Source organism: Mirounga leonina, unplaced genomic scaffold (genome assembly GCF_011800145.1).
Source record: "Mirounga leonina isolate KUSES-001 unplaced genomic scaffold, KU_Mleo_1.0 Mir_151, whole genome shotgun sequence".
Taxonomy (NCBI): Eukaryota; Metazoa; Chordata; class Mammalia; order Carnivora; family Phocidae; genus Mirounga; species Mirounga leonina.
Window position 1 is genome coordinate 25,495,765 of NW_023270377.1, and position 19,269 is coordinate 25,515,033.

The 19,269-nt window shown below is 38.8% G+C and overlaps 2 protein-coding genes across 4 annotated transcripts in view; one reads left to right on the plus strand and one right to left on the minus strand.

Moving 5' to 3' along the window:
- The window catches only part of CPS1 (carbamoyl-phosphate synthase 1), a 357,074-nt gene that overhangs the window by 195,734 nt on the left and 142,071 nt on the right, over window positions 1-19,269 (minus strand). The gene's annotated exons all lie outside the window — the stretch shown is intronic.
- Window positions 1-19,269, plus strand: part of LANCL1 (LanC like 1) — a 38,568-nt gene that overhangs the window by 6,570 nt on the left and 12,729 nt on the right. For all 3 annotated transcript variants that reach the window (XM_035007227.1, XM_035007225.1, XM_035007228.1), the window contains exon 4: window positions 14,427-14,634. In XM_035007227.1, coding sequence (XP_034863118.1) covers window positions 14,427-14,634 — 208 coding nt within the window. The remainder of the gene's footprint in view (window positions 1-14,426; window positions 14,635-19,269) is intronic.

Consider the following 19,269-nt stretch of genomic DNA (forward strand, 5'->3'; position numbering starts at 1 on the left):
TTTTAGAAAATAAGGATTCCATTTCTTTAACTTTGTTCACCAAATTTAGTGTCATATTTTTATAAATATCTTGTTGCTAACTTGTCCAAAATTATATTATTTTGGGAAACACTAATTTATTGTAGAAAACCTTTAAAATTTTATCACTTTCTTCAACATTGGTATTTATTGAGCATTTGTTGTCAGTCTACAATGAAAGCTTTTGCAAGTTTCATTACGTAGTTTGTATGAGAAAACTTCATAATTATTACTAATTAGAACTTTAAATTACCATCCTATTTTGTTAAGTTTCATTCCCCAATAAAAGTATGATCTGATAGTTAATGTCAGATAGAATTAGGATTTAGAATAGGGTTAGGTTCTGCTGCATATACCCAAAAGAATCAAAATTGCAGTGACTTAAATAAGATTATTTTTCTCTTATGTAAAAGAAGGCCAGTGTAGTCCAGGGTTGATACAGTGACCTCAGGATGTCAATAGGAGCCCAGTTCCTCTCTTTCTGTTCCAGCATCCCTCAGCCACTAGCTTCTACCTCTTGGCCAGATAGCTGCTAAAGATTCATGCATTTCATCAGCTTTTCAGGCTGCAGAAAGGAAAAAGAGGCAAAAAGAATGCATTCCTCCCCTTTTAAAAGACTTCCTGGAAGCCCCACTCAACATTTCAATTCTACTTACGTCTCATTGGCTGGAACATAGTTACATGGTCACACCTGTCAGCAAGGAAGGATAGTAAATGTAGTCTGTTAGCTGGTTACGTGAACTTGGGGATAAGACATAGAAATCTCTGCTGTAAGTCCTATATAGCAGAGAATAAAGCAAAATTTATTCATTTTAATTTTGTTTTCATTTTAATAATAGTCTTTTCATAAAGCCTGCCATAGAAAGTATTGTAGGAATGCCAAATCATAAATAATTTTTCTAGAGCTAAGTGTAACTTACTTCAAGAAAGGGAGTGCAACTGGTTCTAAACTTAATACTGTGAAATGTTAGCATTTTCTCAGCTTGACTGAACACTTGTCTGCCTCCTTTCCACTTCCCCTCAGACTCTTCTTTGCTTGTCACAGGATTATGAAGTTCTTAATTTGTTCGTACCATGCATTAATCCATAGTAAACCCCATAGTCATATGATTGTGTTTCTGCTTCATGACTATAAAAAAAAGCTACAGAGGTAGGCTGCCCAGTTTCATAATACCTCATTCATGTTATGACTGGATTAGCCTCAGTTGCTCACTTGATCTTGGAAATGAAAGGAGTTTTAGTGAAGAGATGAAGTACCCATGTGTTTTTAATATTACATATGTACTTAAAACTGAAAAATTGGACTCCCATCATTTTTCCCATTTTCTGGTCTTTTTAGGAAAAATTGAAGCTAATAGTGACAAGAAATGTACTAGAATTTCTGTACCTGTTATATATACCTTAGAAAGCACTGTGTGCGTAATGCTTTATTGGTAAGGGGGATGTGTACAGGTTTAAATAAAAATTTAGAAGAAGCAAATCACTGCTTTAGAAAATACAGTCACTTTACAAACTGTTTTACAACTGAAATCATCTTGGTTTTTATTGTAAAATGGAAGCAGAGGATATAACACAGTGATGAGAACAGTTAACATAGGCTTTTAATCGGATTCAGACATCATTTTCACTAAAACCTACATAGTTACTCCTGTGGGTTGTCAGTGCAGTTTTACAATCAATATTCCTGACTTTTAGCTTTTTTTATTCACAACAGAGAGGTAAAATGCCTTGACCCTAGGAAAGAAAGGAGGGGAGAATTTTTCAAACCTCACAGCTGTCTCGTATTGGGCAATGAGGCAGTTATGGTAATAAATCGCTCTGGGGTCTCATGCTTATCCAGGAATGAAGTATTGTGAATAATCAATTTTGCAGACAGTAATTGAGAATTAACAAATTATTACTGATGTTCAGAAACAAGAATTCAGTAACTTAATAATAAAATATATTGAGTCCGTTTTGTCCCAAGGGAATGAGGATCATCAATATGCAGTTTCATGATCATTTTACTGTTAAAGGACAGGCGTAAAGATTAAAAGTGATTGCTATTAATAAAATGTTGCTAGTATCGACATTTGAATGACAGGAGCCAGAGTGTGTGTGCACGTTATCTCGGTGACTAATGTTGTATGCCAGACACCATTCTAAGTGCTTTGCATTAATTAACTAACCTAAATCTCAGAACCACCCTATAGCATGGATACTATTTGCATCCCCGTTTCACAGATGAGAAAACTGAGGCAAAACGAGGCTGAGTACCTATCGAAGGTTACAGAGCCAGTAGTGAGAAAGTTAGGATTCAGCACTGCAAGTCTAGCGTTAGAAGCCTGGTCTTTCCCCCATGAGAGTGTTTGTCCTCGTGTGTGTGTATTTACTCTCCACTTCTACATCTGGGTTTGCTCCATACATTTGGTAACTGAAGGTCTGCACATAACTGTAAGATGGAGTGATTTGAGCAGTGATAATGTGATGATACTCATGCTGTACATTTTAGAAGTGGCTAATGACTAGTCAGTTTTAAGTGTTTGAGAAAATAATTAGAATAGATGAAACATGAAAGGAATTTGGAAAGAAACAGGGAAACACGAGTTAGGCAAGAGTAATTACTATTTAAAAGTCTATAGGAAGAAGTTATTTGGGATTGGACGTAAAGTAAACCCTGGAAAGATTTATGGGCATTTGCAGCCGGAAAAATGAAATCTCCAGCATTTTGCTACAGAATTTGCTTCCATGCTTCCTAATCCTGAATTAATATACTCAGCATGGTTTCAGGATAGAAAATTAACTGGGCCAAAACAGAAGCTTTTTCTCATAATTGCTTGTATTTGAAAAGGCTTGTTGAGGAACTTCGTGTACGAAGTATCACCCATAGTCTGAAAACAATCAGTAGCTCTTACAGCTGTTAATAAGCGATATTTGAAACGAATAGGCCCAGTTGTTTTCCCTGACATCCTCTTTTATAAAATTTAGTACATTGAAGTGTAATGCATCATGATATTGATGTATCACATACGCCAGCAATAAGCACTGAATTGTTCCTTCTCAGCCATAATCCTTTCCTGGTAGATCTACCAAGAGTTCTTTATAGAATGCACTCCCAGCTTGGGAAGCAAGGCAAACATTTTGGTTCTTTAGATGTTCCATCAAGAACTGGTCTTTATACCTGTGCACATAGCAGCAGACAGTGCAGAAAAAGAACAGGCATGGAAGCCCCTTAAGATCAAACACGATGGCCAGCTACGGAGTGGTCCTAAGTGGTATTCGGGAATCTGTTGGGACTCACCAGAGAGCCTCACAGCCCCTGCCTTTCAGCTGCTCTGGGTTTTGTTCCAGGTGCTGTAAGTTCCAGGAAGGAGGAGATTTTAAGTGCCTTATAAAATAGAAATTACAAAACACTGATGAGGAATTGCTATTTTAAAGAATTAAATGAGCAAATGAAGTATTCTCGTGTTAGAAATAAGCGTTTAGGAGAAAAGATTGCTTCCCTTGCTGATAACATAGTAGAAAAGGTAAGTAAACACAAGCAATAGCTGATCTCACTAGTGTCTTTAAGAGAGAATGAGGGAAAGTTCCAGCCCTCATTTAATTTCATTTCTTCCCCCTTTTAACTATGATGATTCCTAAGGGAAGTGATGATCAGCTCACACTCAAGGAAAAAAAAAAAATACAGGACTAGTGGCTTTAGTTCTAAAAGATATAACCCAATCTTCTATAACCAACTCACAAAGTTAATGAGGCTAAGATCAGCATACATTTCCTCTTTTCAAGTATTAGATAACATTTTAAATAAGAGGATATGCAGCATAATCCCTGGAGTAATATTAACTTGCGCTCTAAATGCAAGTCATTAAAGTGTTTCAAGATGCTGTTCCTCTGATCTGCCAAATGTATAGCCTTTGAGCTACAGCCTTAGCATGTGGGGCTTAGTTTCTGCTGATACCAGACTTAGTTGAAAGGAATCACTCTGGCCAGGTATCTTTTCTTTGCAATTTGATCTTTTTATTACGTAGCTCTTCAATCAGAGCCAGCATTTCATTGTCTAATTTGAGCCCCAACCAAGTGTCCTTCACCTTCCTGAGAAGTACCTGTGGCTCCCAGCCAGAGCGGTCAGGGCAAGTGGAAGGAATAAAGGGCATGGATCTCCACTGGGCTAATTAGAGCCCCTCACAGTGACCACTAGGTAGAGACCTGCCAGAGTGCTTTCTTTCAGACTGCACTTTCTCTGAAGTTGATGTCATTGTACTGTAGGTTATCTTACGTGGCTTAGATATAGGCTCGAAACAGCTGTAGGGTTTAAATGCTACCAGTGTGCTTGGGTGAAACACTGAGAGCAGGAAGAAAATGTTGATAGATCAGAAGAAATGGCAGGAGGGAAAGAAAGAGGACATATCTAAGCAATTTGCCTTTTACAGACAACACCAAGGAGGCTGGGGCTGTGTTTTGTCATTTTTATTCCAGTAACTTGAGCATTTAACACAGTGCCAGGTCCATAGTTGGTGCTTAGTAAATACTTATTGAATGAATGAATGAACGAACGAACGAACGGAGAGTGTTCTGCCATTACTATTCTATAGTATGCCACCTATACAAATTAAAAACAGTAAAGCAAACCAGGTGGGATGAGGGAAGAGTGGAATTTGACTCATTTCATATGTCTTAGGATGTAGAAGAGTCAATCACATCTCCTTCCCTTGACTTTTGGTCCAATTAGAAATGAACTCAAAAATTAGAGAGGGCTTATGATATCTGCTTTATACTTGTTAAAGCTGGATAGAGAGCCTATTGTTTAGACCTGGATGTAAAATGGGCTTCTTCTTTTTTGCTGCCTGACTTGAACTTACCTCCTTAGACTCAAACAGAGCATCTGGATAGTACAAATACGGATTACTACATGAGAAAAAGGAGAAAAAAGAGGCAACACCTAAAGACAGAAGACTCCCAGAAAGCTCAAGAGGAGGGCCAGATGGCACATGTATAGAGAACATTTTTTTAGTAAGAGGAGCCAGCAAGGGTGGAGAGAGGCAGGAACATGGGAAGACTGTGCTTCCCTCTGTACTTTCTGTCCTTTTCAATCAGGCATCAGAGATGAGGCAAAGTGACTGACTCAGCACTGGAAATTCACAGTCTAATGGGGTTGGGTATTTATTGAGTAGTTATTATGTGCTAGGAACTTGCAATAATCAGCATGATTCACAGTAACTATGGAGTAGCTACTGTTATTTCCATTTTATAGATAAACATGCTTAGGTACAGAGAGGTTTAGTAAATGAGGTAAAATCACACAGTGAGTTACTGATGGCTTCAATCCCAGACATTGATTCCTGAGCCTGCGCCCTTAATGACTACTCTGTTGAAAGATTTATCACCTATCAATGGCGTCTAAATAAAAGACTAGGAGCACTTCCTATTTTGACAGTTGTGAGGCAGGGCACTGAGGGAAGGAGGAGGAAAGTATGAGGTCTCCTTTTTTTTAAGTCTATTTTCCTACTGGACGGTCAGCTCTGGAAATACATAAAAGAGAAAAGAAGACACATCTTCTGAGTGCTTGTTTGCCCTATTTTCTACTTCTTCGTTTGAGATAACACTATTTAATTAATGGTGCAGAGTCACAACTGGTTTTCTCCCCATGTTACCTGTACCCAAGTATTTGGAGAACAACAGCTGTTGATGCTTCTGATGCTTGACTTTAAGCTGACAGCTGAGCAGATAATGCTGGTCCAGGCAGTGTTTATGTACAGGCTTTGTGGAGAGCACTGTGCACAGTAACGAAAGTGACTGGGAATGGGAATCCTGCCCTAAAGAAAACTGCAAATTTTTTTTTTTTTTTGAGAGGAAGGGAGAGAGAGAGATGGGGCGGGGCAGAGGGAGGAGAGAGAGAATCCCAAGCAGACTCCCTGCTGAGCGCAGAGCCTGATGCGGGGCTTGATGTCATGACCCTGCGATCATGACTTGAGCTGAAATCAAGAGTCGGATGCTTAGCCGACTGAGCCACCCAGGCACCTCTAGACAACTGTAATTTTGTTGAAAAAATAAAAATGCACTTAGTCAGACATCCTCACAAAATTGAGAAACCATTACAAAACAGTGTATCAGAAAGTACCAACGTGATATAGAAAGGTGATCATACTGTATGGGGTTAACTAGAGAAAATGGTCACTTATATTTTCATAAATCTGAAAGGGAAAAAAAACATGGTAATTGATAAACTTTCAAAGTTTTGACTGGGGAACAGTTTATTTGAAACTACCCATCACCCTTTTAGGGAGTTCCTATTTCCATATCACTCAAAACTATTGAGACCCTTTCTTGGGTATTAGCTGGTACCTTTAGTGACTCCAGCGGTATTTCAATCTGAGCATGACTTTTCCCACCAGAGTACATGAAGAGAATCTTTAAGAGACCCTGACCTTCAAGGAAATACCTTGTAGAGAGGAGGTACCACGGCAAAGGTTCTTACATCAGTGCAGACTGGTTGTAAAATAAATGAACGCTGTTAAGGAATAATCTCTAAAGTGCAGAATTACAGACAAGTGTTTTTGAGAGTTCATACATCTGTGGAGATTTTTATCATGTCCACATACATTTGAGATGCACGAAGGTCTTGATTGGTCAAGATGAATAGGACTAATGATCCCTCAGAAATTCAGAGGCTTAGTATTAATTACTTCTCAACAGCTGGCTATATTTATAGTACTACTGGGGATAAGTAGCTGAGTAAGGAAATTGCAGATTTAGAAGTGTCCCTAAGCAGTTTACCCTCCCTTCCCAGAGTAATATCTATAGAAGGAGACAGTAGAAAAATCTAGTTCAGAGCTTCCATGCTAAAAACCAGGACAGATTCCTATTACCTCAAAGTTTTCTTTGGTCCTTATGGTATCGTTTTTTTTTTTCTTTGAAGTAAATTAGTTGTCAGCATTTCAGAAACAGATTTCTAGGATGAACTGTGGGTGCGGTGCGAGACTTCCCGAACTTCTTGCACACAATGACATCAGTCTCTGGTGTTCAGAGCAGTGCTGTCCTTAGAACGTTCTGCGGTGATAGATACGTTATTTTCTTGTCCGTTACAGCAGCCGCTAGCCACACGTAGCTATTGAGCATTTGAAATGTGGCTAGTGTGACTGAGAAACTGAATTTTAAATTTTGTTTACTTTTAATTAACTCAAAGTTTTCTAGACGCTTATGGTTAGAAGCTGTCATGCTGGACACCACAGTTGGAAGCAACCAAACAAGCTCTGGGAGATGTAAGATCAAAGTAATATATGTCTGGATTTCTTCTGGCCTCTTGGACCAAAAAGGAGGGCTTTTTGTTTTTGTTTTTATTAAAAGAAACCCTACCTACATTGGATTGGTGAGTCTTCTAGTCCACTTGCTTTTAAAGTGCATCAGAGAATCACTTACTACCCAGGAGTCACATCATTCCCCACACCTTTGGAGGACATTTGTCCAGCCTCTCTTCCCTAAACTCCAGATGCATCCAGCTGCCTATTTAAGCTCTCCACTTGGATGTCTGACGAACATCTCAAACCTTCTCTCTGCCTCTTCCCCACTGCCAGGCCCTGTGTTAGACATGTCTAGTGCTCACCCATATCTGGTGTCCCTCTCTTTCTGGACTCCTAGCAGGGTTAAACCTCTCAACTTCAGTGTCATTAGGTAAGGCGACCTCTTCTAGTCCAGGGGCTGCAGGGGGAAGGAGCATGTGTCGCTCCTAAGCCAAAGCCTGTAATTGCTGGTGTGAGGCTCTGCAGCACTCTTCATGTGGTACTGTCTAGGATCCAGGTCCCTAATAAAGTCCTGCATGTTCAGTTCCTTCTTGGAGGACCTGGACTAACACACAGGGTTATCTTTGAAAAACGCTTTTTGGGGTGCCTGGGTGGCTCCACTGGTTAAGCATCCAACTTGTGATTTCAGTTCAGGTCTTGATTTCAGGGTCGTGAATTCAAGTCCCACACTGGGTTCCATGCTGGGCGTGGAGCCTACTTTAAAAAAAAAAATGCTTTTGCGGGGGAATACTACTCCTTTACATAAACCAACCTAATCAAGCCTAAATTTCTGTGTCTGGTTTTTAATAATTTGAACCCCTAAGGAGTCTATCCTTATTAACCATGTCATCCCCTAGCCTTCACATCCACATGTACTTGCTCTGGTGATTCGACTTGCTGGGAGTACTATGCTCAGGCTTTATTTCAGCCTTCCCCTTTTGGTCCACACCCCATCCATACCTTCTCCTCCTTGATGGTATATTTTTTCCCCCTGCAATGGAGGGGATACTCTCTCCACCTCTGTTCATTCTTTCTCCATTAAGCCAGTCTCCAAAGTTATGAATAACTAAAGAATGAACATGGCATTTCTAAAACATTTACTGACTTCACATGCTTGATTCTAAGAGGCACTTGATTGATTTTTTACTGATGTGAAATTTATCTGGATTTGCATGTAAAATAGAGGTAGTGTCCCTATTACAACTTTCCTGTACCCTTTAGGAAATAAAGTACAACCAACCAGAATAGGAATAATCTCTTATTCCTAAAGGAGAGTACTCATTACTTAACAGAATTAGTTATCCCAAATGCTTTATTGGTCATCTTTAATGAGTTTGGGAGTAATGGGCAAATAATGGATTAGATTTTGCTTTACTCATTTTTCAGTGTATTTCTCTTCATATGGATTATTTTCCCATTTAGAATATGCCAATAAGTTTAAGTCATATATATGAGCAAATCTAACAAGACAGTAAAATTCAGACCAAAAAAGCATTCGTTTTCATAGCTTAATCACAGTAGTTATCATAGAGTGAACCATCTAAGAAATAGAATATTTAACATCAATTTTATGTCAATGAAAATGTCAAAATCCCGGGCGCCTGGGTGGCTCAGTTGGTTAAGCGACTGCCTTTGGCTTAGGTCATGATCCTGGAGTCCCAGGATCGAGTCCCGCATCGGGCTTCCTGCTCGGCGGGGGGTCTGCTTCTCCCTCTGACCCTCCTCCCTCTCATATGCTCTCTCTCTCATTCTCGTTCTCTCAAATAAATAAAATCTTTAAAAAAAAAAAAAGAAAGAAAGAAAGAAAATGTCAAAATCCCTCCAGATTTAAAGGGGGGTGGGGAGTGGGGTTTTTTTTTTCTTTTAATAAAATAATCCTAAAACGAGTTGGAGCATATTTTTACAATTAAATGCAATCAAAAATTAAATCTCACTTCAGTCTTTTCTGTTCTGGAAGAAAAGGTGAAAGGGTAGAAGAAGGAAGCAAATCTCCTTTATCCTACCTTTTGCTTAGAAAAATAATATAGAAGGAAATTTTATCCACTACTCAAATTTAAGCCCAGAATACTCTGAGTAAGTAGCATATCCTGTGATAAAAAAAGGAAACATTAAAAAGATTAAACTCCATACATCATCCTGTGTTGAGTCTGATGACCAGTTTTGATGGTTATCCTAGAAGCTAGTACAGTGTTGTCTCTCATTATGTTAAATGTCCTGTAGAGACTGGAATCCTACTTGCTAATGAGTTTATGAATAGTTAGAACTGTAACCCTTCCCTCCCAAACTTGACCCTTCCCTAGAGGCATATTAATATCTTGGTGGATGAGAAGTATATTAAGCCTTGCAGTACTATTTGACTCTTTCCATGAAGAACAAATTTATTTTGATAAAAATTACATTTGAAAAGTTTGTTAAATCATTTTTTTAAGATTCTATTTATTTATTTGAGAGAGAGAGAGAGCACAAGTAGGGGGAACAGGAGAGGGAGAAGCAGGCTCCCCGCTGAGCAGGGAGCCCAATGTGGAGGTTGATGCCAGGACCCTGGGATCATGACCTGGGCCAAAGGCAGACGCTTAACCGACTGAGCCACCCAGGCACCTCTGAAAAGAGTTTTTAAAAGCATAGGCAGAGGCCAGGGCTGCGAGTATATGTAAGGGGACTGGGTGAGTTTTCCCTGCCGAGCCCTTGAGGTTGTATCTTTTTTTTCCTATTAAATTTTATTTTATTATGTTATGTTAGTCACCATACATTACATCACCAGTTTTCAATGCAGTGATCCACGATTCATTGTTTTCATATAACACCCAGTGCTCCATGCAGTACATTCCCTCCTTAATACCCATCACCAGGCTAACCTATCCCCCCACCCCCTCCCCTCTAAAACCCTCAGTTTTGTTTCTCAGAGTCCATAGTCTCACATAGTTCATCTCTCCTTCTGATTCCCCCCCCTTCATTTTTCCCTTCCTTCTCCTAATGTCCTCCATGCTATTCCTTATGTTCCACAAATAAGTGAAACCATATGATAATTGACTTTCTCTGCTTGACTTATTTCACTTAGCATAATCTCCTCCAGTCCCATCCATGTTGATGTAAAAGTTGGGTATTCACCTTTCTGATGGCTGACTAATATTCCATGGTATATATGGACCATATCTTCTTTAATCATTCATCTGTTGAAGGGCATCTCGGCTCTTTCCACAGTTTGGCTATTGCGGACATTGCTGCTATGAACATTGGGGTGCATCTGGCCCTTCTTTTCACTACATCTGTGTCTTTGGGGTAAATACCCAGTAGTGCAATTGCGGGGTCATAGGGTAGCTCTATTTTTAATTTTTTGAGGCACCTCCACACTGTTTTCCAAAGTGGCTGTACCAACTTGCATTCCCACCAACAGTGTAAGAGGGTTCCCCTTTCTCCACAACCTCTCCAACATTTGCTGTTTCTTGCCTTGTCAATTTTTGCCATTCTAACTGGTGTAAGGTGGTATCTCAATGTGGTTTTGATTTGAATTTCTCTGACAGCTAATGATGATGAACATTTTTTCATGTGTCTGTTAGCCATTTGTATGTCTTCTTTGGAGAAGTGTCTGTTCATGTCCTCTGCCCATTTTTTGACTTGATTATTTGGGTGTTGAGTTTGAGAAGTTCTTTATAGATCTTGGATACCAGCCCTTTATCTGTAGTGTCATTTGCAAATATCTTCTCCCTTTCTGTGGGTTGCCTCTTTGTTTTGTTGACTGTTTCCTTTGCTGTGCAGAAGCTTTTTATCTTGATGAAGTCCCAATAATTCATTTTTGCTTTTGTTTCACTAGCCTTTGGAGATGTATCTTGAAAGAAATTGTTGTGGCCGATGTCAAAGAGGTTATTGCCTATGTTCTTCTCTAGGATTTTGATGGATTCCTGTCTCACATTGAGGTCTTTCATCCATTTTGAGTTTATCTTTGTGTATGGTGTTAGAGAATGGTCGAGTTTCATTCTTCTGCATGTGGCTGTCCAATTTTCCCAGCACCATTTATTGAAGAGACTGTCTTTTTTCCATTGCATATTTTTCCTGCTTTGTCGAAGATTATTTGATCATAGAGTTGAGGGTCTGTATCTGGGCTGTCTGTTCTGTTCCATTGGTCTGTATGTCAGTTTTTGTGCCAGTACCATGCTGTCTTGGTGATCACAGCTTTGTAATACAGCTTGAAATCGGGCAACGTGATGCCCCCAGCTTTGTTTTTCTTTTTCAGCATTTCCTTGGCAATTCGGGGTCTTTTCTGATTCCATACAAATTTTAGGATTGTTTGTTCCAGCACTTTGAAAAATGTCATTGGAATTTTGATCGGGATGGCATTGAAGGTATAGATTGCTCTGGGTAGCATAGACATTTTAACAATGTCTATTCTTCTGATCCATGAGCATGGAATGTTTTTCCATCTTTTTTGTCTTCTTCAATTTCTTTCATGAGTGTTCTGTAGTTCCTAGAGTATAGATCCTTTACCTCTTTGGTTAGGTTTATTCCGAGGTATCTTAGGGTTTTTGGTGCTATTGTAAATGGAATCGTTTCTCTAATTTCTCTTTCTACAGTTGCGCTGTTAGTGTATAAGAAAGCAACAGATTTCTGTGCATTGATTTTGTATCCTGCCACATTACTGAATTGCTGTACGAGTTCTAGTAATTTGGGGGTGGAGTCTTTTGGGTTTTCCACATAAAGTACCATGTCGTCTGTGAAAAGAGAGAGTTTGACTTCTTCTTTGCGAATTTGAATACCTTTTCTTTTTGTTGTCTGATTGCTGTTGCTAGGACTTCTAGTACTATGTTGAACAACAGTGGTGAGAGTGGGCACCCTTGACGTGTTCCTGATCTTAAGGGAAAGGCTCTCAGCTTTTCCCCATTGAGGATGATATTCACTGTGGGTTTTTCATAGATGGATTTTATGAACTTGAGGAATGTTCCCTCTATCCCTATACTCTGGAGAGGTTTAATCAGGAAAGGATGTTGTAGGTCGTATCTTTATTTCCCACCTTGCCAGTCACCTCTCAGCATTTGGTATTTATGCAAAGGTGATATTATGTGCATAAATATTGCTAAAGGTTGGAAGACCATAAGGATTGGGTTCAAGGCTTCTAGCTACACACAGTTCCCCATTTTTCTATTAAATTAGGGCATGTAGGATATACAGTATTGAGGAGGCATTAAATGTCTTTGACTTCTATATTTTGTCTTATACCCTGGACCTAGACTGATTTCTAGAAGGCTTGTCCAGGAAACTTTTTCAAATTGTCAGCAGCCCTCCTCACTTGAAACCCTTTTCGTCATGGGTGTTTTGTGACAGGAAGTAGACACCATAAACTGCGAGGTGCAGCAGATTGCTTAATCAAAATATATGGATACTGAGGCCCAGAATGAGACAAAGGAGAGAACCAGAACCTGAGGTTGTAGAATCCCAGAAGCTGGAGAGAGAATTCTCTGCTGATCAAAAAGAAAAAAGTTTTTCATCTAAATGAAATATTGTGGACTGGAGAAATCACTACCTGTTTGTCGTGAGAAATGCATCCAGCCTTAAAATTGCAAACTGTAATGGGTTTTGTTAAAGATTTAGGCCAAGAGGAATTGATAATGAGAGACAAAGGTCTGAAAAGGAAAACAATCATTGGGCTTGTATTTAATCACTTCGTATTTTCTCAGACCTCAGTCATGTCATTATCTGGCTGTGGTGCTTACAGAACGTAATTAGGGGAGTTGAGGCAGCAATGGGAATAGGAGGCCAAAATGAAAGGGTAACAATGTAAACGGATCACCAGCAGGTGCCTGGTGTGGATGGAGATGAAGCCATTTAAGAACCTAATTGTAGAAGGAGCTCTTGACATTGATCATTTGTGAAAAGGAGATTTTTTTTTCTTACATACGTGGTTTTGTACACTTATGTCTACAAACCTTCAGCACTGGTACGTCTGATCATCAGCTTGTGGAATTACAAACACCAAGCCACTTTGAAAGAGCAGAACAAGGTTATTAACTTTGGCAGGAAATGAAAATTTGGCCTTAATATACATGAGAAATTGAATTGTCTGTAGCACAAAGCTTTGGAGATTACCCATGCAAAATGAGAAAACTATCTAAATTTAAAATTGTCCTCAGTACAGTGAAAAGTAATTTTGCAGACTGCGTTTTTACTGCACTGAAATCCATGAAGAGATGGGCTCTATTAATTTACATTTAAACAGAGACTCTGTATCTTCTAAAAATGGTAAATGAGATGGAAAATGTACTTTAAGGGGAGAAATGAGTTTCTGGAAATGCTGCAGGCAGGCGGGTTCTCTACTCCACATCTCTGAGTCTGCCCTGAGACCAGTCGGCTTCAGAGGGAAGGCTCTATCTACTGTGACAGGCATTTGGAATAAGGACATTCAGACAATGCCTCAATTATATATATAGCAGGCTTCAAGAGCAGGTTAAGAAGCAAATCGAGTATGGCCCAAAGCAAACGTTATTGGCAGTTTTTACACCATAATTCCTAACGTGGCCGGGTCCTTGGCAGAGAAAAAAAAAAAAAAATTAAGGAGGGATTGAATTTATTTTCTCAGATCTCTCTACCTCACAGTAGTTTTCTTATAATCTCTGCCTGGAAAGATAGTGGAGTAGGGAATTTGGTTACTCTACCTTCCTTCTCACTCAAAAACTTAACTTCTTTATAAGGAGAAATTGAGTTTTTCACTCCCTAGTCTTTAAATTTTTTTTAGCTCACAAGAACAAATATTACTTGTTTATTGATTAAAGTAAATGATTATTTGTTAAATAAACAGGTGACTGTTTAGAACCATGGTTTTGATAAGCTGTCATGTAACCATCAAGAATAATACATGAATACACAAGAGCCAGAGTGGGACAAGGATTAATAATAAACTTAGGTTAGAGTTCTCCGAGGGTCTCGAAGTGTCTTTTCTTTACCGTTGCAGTGATGAAGAAACAGAGTGAGTGCCTGTGTCTGGTTCTTAGAGCTGCTTGGTAGTAAAGCTGTGTCTAGAACTAAGGTCATCTGAACTTACGCATAGTTTACATATGTGTTATGGTTTATCAACAATCAACACTGCTGAGTTGGCAACAAACCAAAGTAATGCAGTCAGCAGCCCGTTCCTCATCTTCACGTGATTTTCTTTTTGCTTCTCAGGTATCGCTCTGCTTTACTTACATCTCTATGATGTGTTCGGGGACCCCGCTTACCTCCAGATGGCACACGGCTACGTAAAGCAAAGTCTGAACAGTCTGACCAAGCGCTCCATCACCTTCCTGTGCGGGGACGCAGGCCCCCTGGCCGTGGGCGCCGTGGTGTACCACAAGATGAACAATGAGAAGCAGGCAGAAGACTGCATCACCCGGTAATCATGTTTCTTTTCGAGGATTATTATCGAGACGTCATTACATATTAATTCTGTATGTGTGTTAGCAAAAGAACATTTTAGTGAAGTTACTTTTCCCTCAGCAATAAATCTTACTACTGTCATTTGATCATATCGCACATCATTCCGATATAGTTAAGGAACAACCAGTAAAGTTCCCTATTTTATTGTAAGATGTCATGACACTGACCCACACCAGATCAAACATCAGTTTAATAACAAAAATGAGATCAGAAGCCTAATCCTGGGATTACTAATCCAAGGTGCTATCCAAGATCAATAATTTGAAAAATGTGGTTCATTTCCTGTGATGGGCTGGGGAAGGCCTCCTCATGGACTACAGACTGACTCAAAATTGCTTTTCTTAGGAGCAAATAACATGCAAATCCAGATTTTTATTTTTAACAGAGATCGGGGAAGCCCACTAGAAGCTTGTGAATTATGAAGAATTACTAAACTTGTGTACTAATAAACTACAATTATTGTTTTACTAGAGTTTATTGAGCACGAAGAATTCTGTTCAGAATTCTGGCAGCCATGCAACTCTACATGCAGTGCTGTTAGGCTCCCACTGAGTGTGTCCACACGCAGAGTTGCAATTCCAGCAAAGGCTTTTGGTTGTGTTTCGTTGTTTAATAGCCTTTACTTTTTAGAGCAATTTTCAGTTCACAGAAAATTGAGAGGAAGGTACAGAGATTTCTCATATACATGCATAGCCTTCCCCAGTATCAACATTCCCCGCTGGAGTGATAGACTTGTTACAGTGGACAGGCATATATCACCCAAAGTCCATAGTTTATATTAGTTACATTAGTTACATCTTGGTGTTGTGCATTCTGTGGGTTTGGACAAATGTATGATGACATGTATCCATCGTTATATTGTCATACAGAGTAGTTGCCCTGCCCCAAAAATCCACTGTGCTCCGCCTGTTAATCCCTCTTCCCTGCTCCCTGACCCCTGGCTACTGTTGATCATTTTACTGTCTCCGTAGTTTTGCCTTTTCCAGAATGTCATAGTTGGAAATATTACAATATGTAGTCTTTTCAGATTGGCTTCTTTTACTGAGCAATACGTATTTAAGGCTCCTCCATGTCTTTTCATGGTATGTTAGCTCATTTCTTTTTAGCACTGAGTAGAATTCTGCTGTCTGGATGTACCGTAGTTTATCCATTCACCTATCGAAGGACATCTTGATTGCTTTCAAGTTTTGGCAGTTATGAATAAAGCTAATGTAAACATCCAATTCTGCAGGGTTTCGTGCAGACATAAGTTTACAGCTCCTTTGGGTAAATTTCAAGGAGTACAATTGCTGGATCATATTGTAAGGGTATGTTTAGTTTTGTAAGAATTTCCAAACTATCTTCCAGAGTGGCTGTACCATTTTGTATTCCCACAAGCAACGAATGAAAGTTCCTCATGCTCCACATCCTTGCCAGGGTTCCAGATTTTGGCCATTCTAGTAGATGTGTAGTGGTATCTCGTTGTTTTAATTTGCATTTCCCTGATGACGTATGATGTGGAGCATCTTTTTATATACTTCCTTGCCATTAGTATTGCTTCTTTGGTGAAATGTCTGTTAAGGTCTTTCACCCATTTTTTAGTTGGGTCCAGCAACATTTTAATCAGTGATTATCTCCAGTTTGACCATGGTTTTTGATTCCCACTACTTTTTCTTATAATTACTATTAGAATGGCATTTTCATCACTGATTTTGTTTGTGGAGGATCTTTGGTGAATTTTACACTGTGTAGTGGTGTGTATTTCATTAACAGGCTTTTGGCCTAAAATTCTAATAACTAGAGTTTTTTCTCCCCCTCAAAATTTTATTATGAAAAATTTCAAACATACAGAAATGTTGAAACAGTAGTGAATACCTATATATCTACCCACATAGATTCTACCATTAACATTTTCTGTACTTGCTTTATCACATATCTAATCCATCTGTCCATTTCAGAGTGAATTGCAGACATCAGTACCCTTCCTTCTAAATATTAAAGCATATATATCATTTACTAGAGTTCAATATCTGTTTAGTTTTCTTCTTTTGACGTAAAGTTTATACACAATATGCTGCCCAAGTTTTATGTATATTTGTTGAGTTTTGACAAATGCATTGCAAAGCAGAAACTACCTTTCTATTTCTTTGCGGCCAGTTTAAAGCCATTAGCCACACATTTGCTTTAGAGGCTCAGAAGGAAGTCTCATTCAGTGAGTCACTCTTAAGTATCATAAAAATAAGCCATAGTGGTCCCAATGTTTTATATGTAATGCCAGCCTTTCTCAGTGTATGTGCAGCCAGATAGTAATAGTTTGCTGTGTGAAAAATAAAAACAAGATTTGTGTATTCAGACAGGGGAAACACTATTTAAGCACAGTTAAATATACACCTTTACTGGCTGCTCAGAGTCGTCAGGAGCTTCTGACACGTGGGTGAAACTCTGGCGACTCTAGGGAGTGAAATTTGCCAAACCTGTCAAGTAGATAACCCTTTTCCTCGTGACATTTTAGAGCCTACTGTTGTAAGAAACCGTCTTTGGGGCACAGTACCATATATTAATATTGGTTTATTTATAAAACACTCTTAAAAGTAAACTAAAGTTTTTTGATACCTTGATAACAAAGGTGTTTTTGTTATTTATATCTTTTTAAAAACTTTTACAATGTTTCAACAGTATTTTATTTATAGCCAGTAGATTTGTTAAGATTAAATATATAGAATGCAGATAGTGAAAATAGACCATTTATGGCCACAGTTTTGATTTGTCAGATTTCTAGAGTTCGTGACAGAACAGGAAGAAAAAAGGAATTATGTGTAAATTACTTTCACATCTCCTCCCTTTTAAGGGAAAAATCTGTAAGTTTTTGCAACTCAATTGAAATGATTGGATGTCATCAGATATTTAATAAACCTATTTGGTTGTTTTACTTTTTACTGAAACTTCTTTCCTATATCGCATAGGCCTTTGGAGCTATCAGAGACCCTCACGTTCTCTACATGGCCTCTGTGTTGTGCTCCACCACCAACGTCATTTTTCAGCTTACCTTTCCTATGGTTTCTTAATACAATAGTCTTTCAGGGGCACCTGGGTGGCTCAGTCATTAAGCGTCTGCCTTCGGCTCAGGTCATGGTCCCAGGGTCCTGGGATCGAGCCCCACATCGGGCTCCCTGCTCTTTGGAGAGTCTGCTTCTTGCTCTTCCTCTGCCCCTCTCCTCCTGCTTGTGTTCTCTCCCTCTCTCTGTCTCAAATAAATAAATAAAATCTTAAAAAAAAAAAAATACATATATATATATATATGTAGTCTTTCAGAATTATAATTCTGAGTTTTAGAGATCAAAGAAGTCAATGTTTCCCTAAGGTAGGGATTCTTAAATTTGGGGCCCTGAGAATCTTAGGGCTTCCAAAGGTATAAAATCCCCAAATTGTATTCAGCATGGAGAGAACATTTACACTTTTTTGGAGGAGTCTGTGACTCCCCAAAAAGGAGTGTGTGTGCATGTGCACGTGTGTCTGTTCATGATCAGAATGTCCTGCAGTTGGCTGGGGCAGGTGGCAAGGAAGAGAATCAGTAGCACCAATTTTTCCTGCTGTTTGATTTGTACCGGGTTCATTTTCACCTTCCTTCCACACAGAGGGAGTTGGTGCCACTACTCAAAGAGAACGTTGCCTGTTTACAATACCCCACTAAGTCACTAACCGCACAGATCTAGTGCTGTGTGGGGCCGCTATTCAGAATGACCAAGGGTTTTGGCTTTCTGATCAGGAAGTGTAGACTCTCTTTTGTAGTGTGATGAGTAAGAAAAGGACTTCTTTTTAAAAAGTTACAAACCTTTAGATGATACAAGGTAAAAACTCTCCCCAGTCAAACCCTGGGGACTTATTGCCAGGAGTGGAACAGAACTATGCTGGTTTTCTAAGTCTCCATTCTTCCTTCAGTGACATTTCAGTGACCTGTCTCTTCTGAAGATTGGTTGCTATTAATATCAACGTAGCAAAACAAATGGGGCTGCAGTGTTGTGCTTCTGGGTTTGAGAGTTTTTGAAAACACATAAAATAACCTTTATGATTTACAAATGCTATCATTTCTTAACTTTATCTTGAGAATATAGCATGTAAAACCTGCATTTAGAAGTCCTGCCTTTAGTAATCATCAGACCCAGCTCAGGAGTTTTAATGACTTGAATTCAAATCCAGAAAAAAAAAAAGAATACTTCCTTTTTTACCCTAAACTGTAAAATATTATTTTAACAAGATGCTCTAAGCAGTACTTCATTTTCAAGTATTTGAAAGGTATCTGTTGTCTACTTTAAACTTCCCAAATGCAAATGAGTTTGGCTGCAAAATAATTGGAATGCTAATTATATATCTCCACCTAGGGGTAATACAATCCATAAGGTTGGCAAATAAAGGAAATGTGGTTCAAACACATTTAGGTGAGAACATCTTTGGAGCTCATGCAATAATTGTTCCAAGTAACTTCCATAGAGCCATTTGTTTAAAAAATTCACAGGAATTTTTCTTTTTGAATAATTCAATTCCCTTTACAAAAGTAAAGCAACATGCTTTTTTATATGTAAAGTCTATGCAATTTGATATTAAATTGATAATA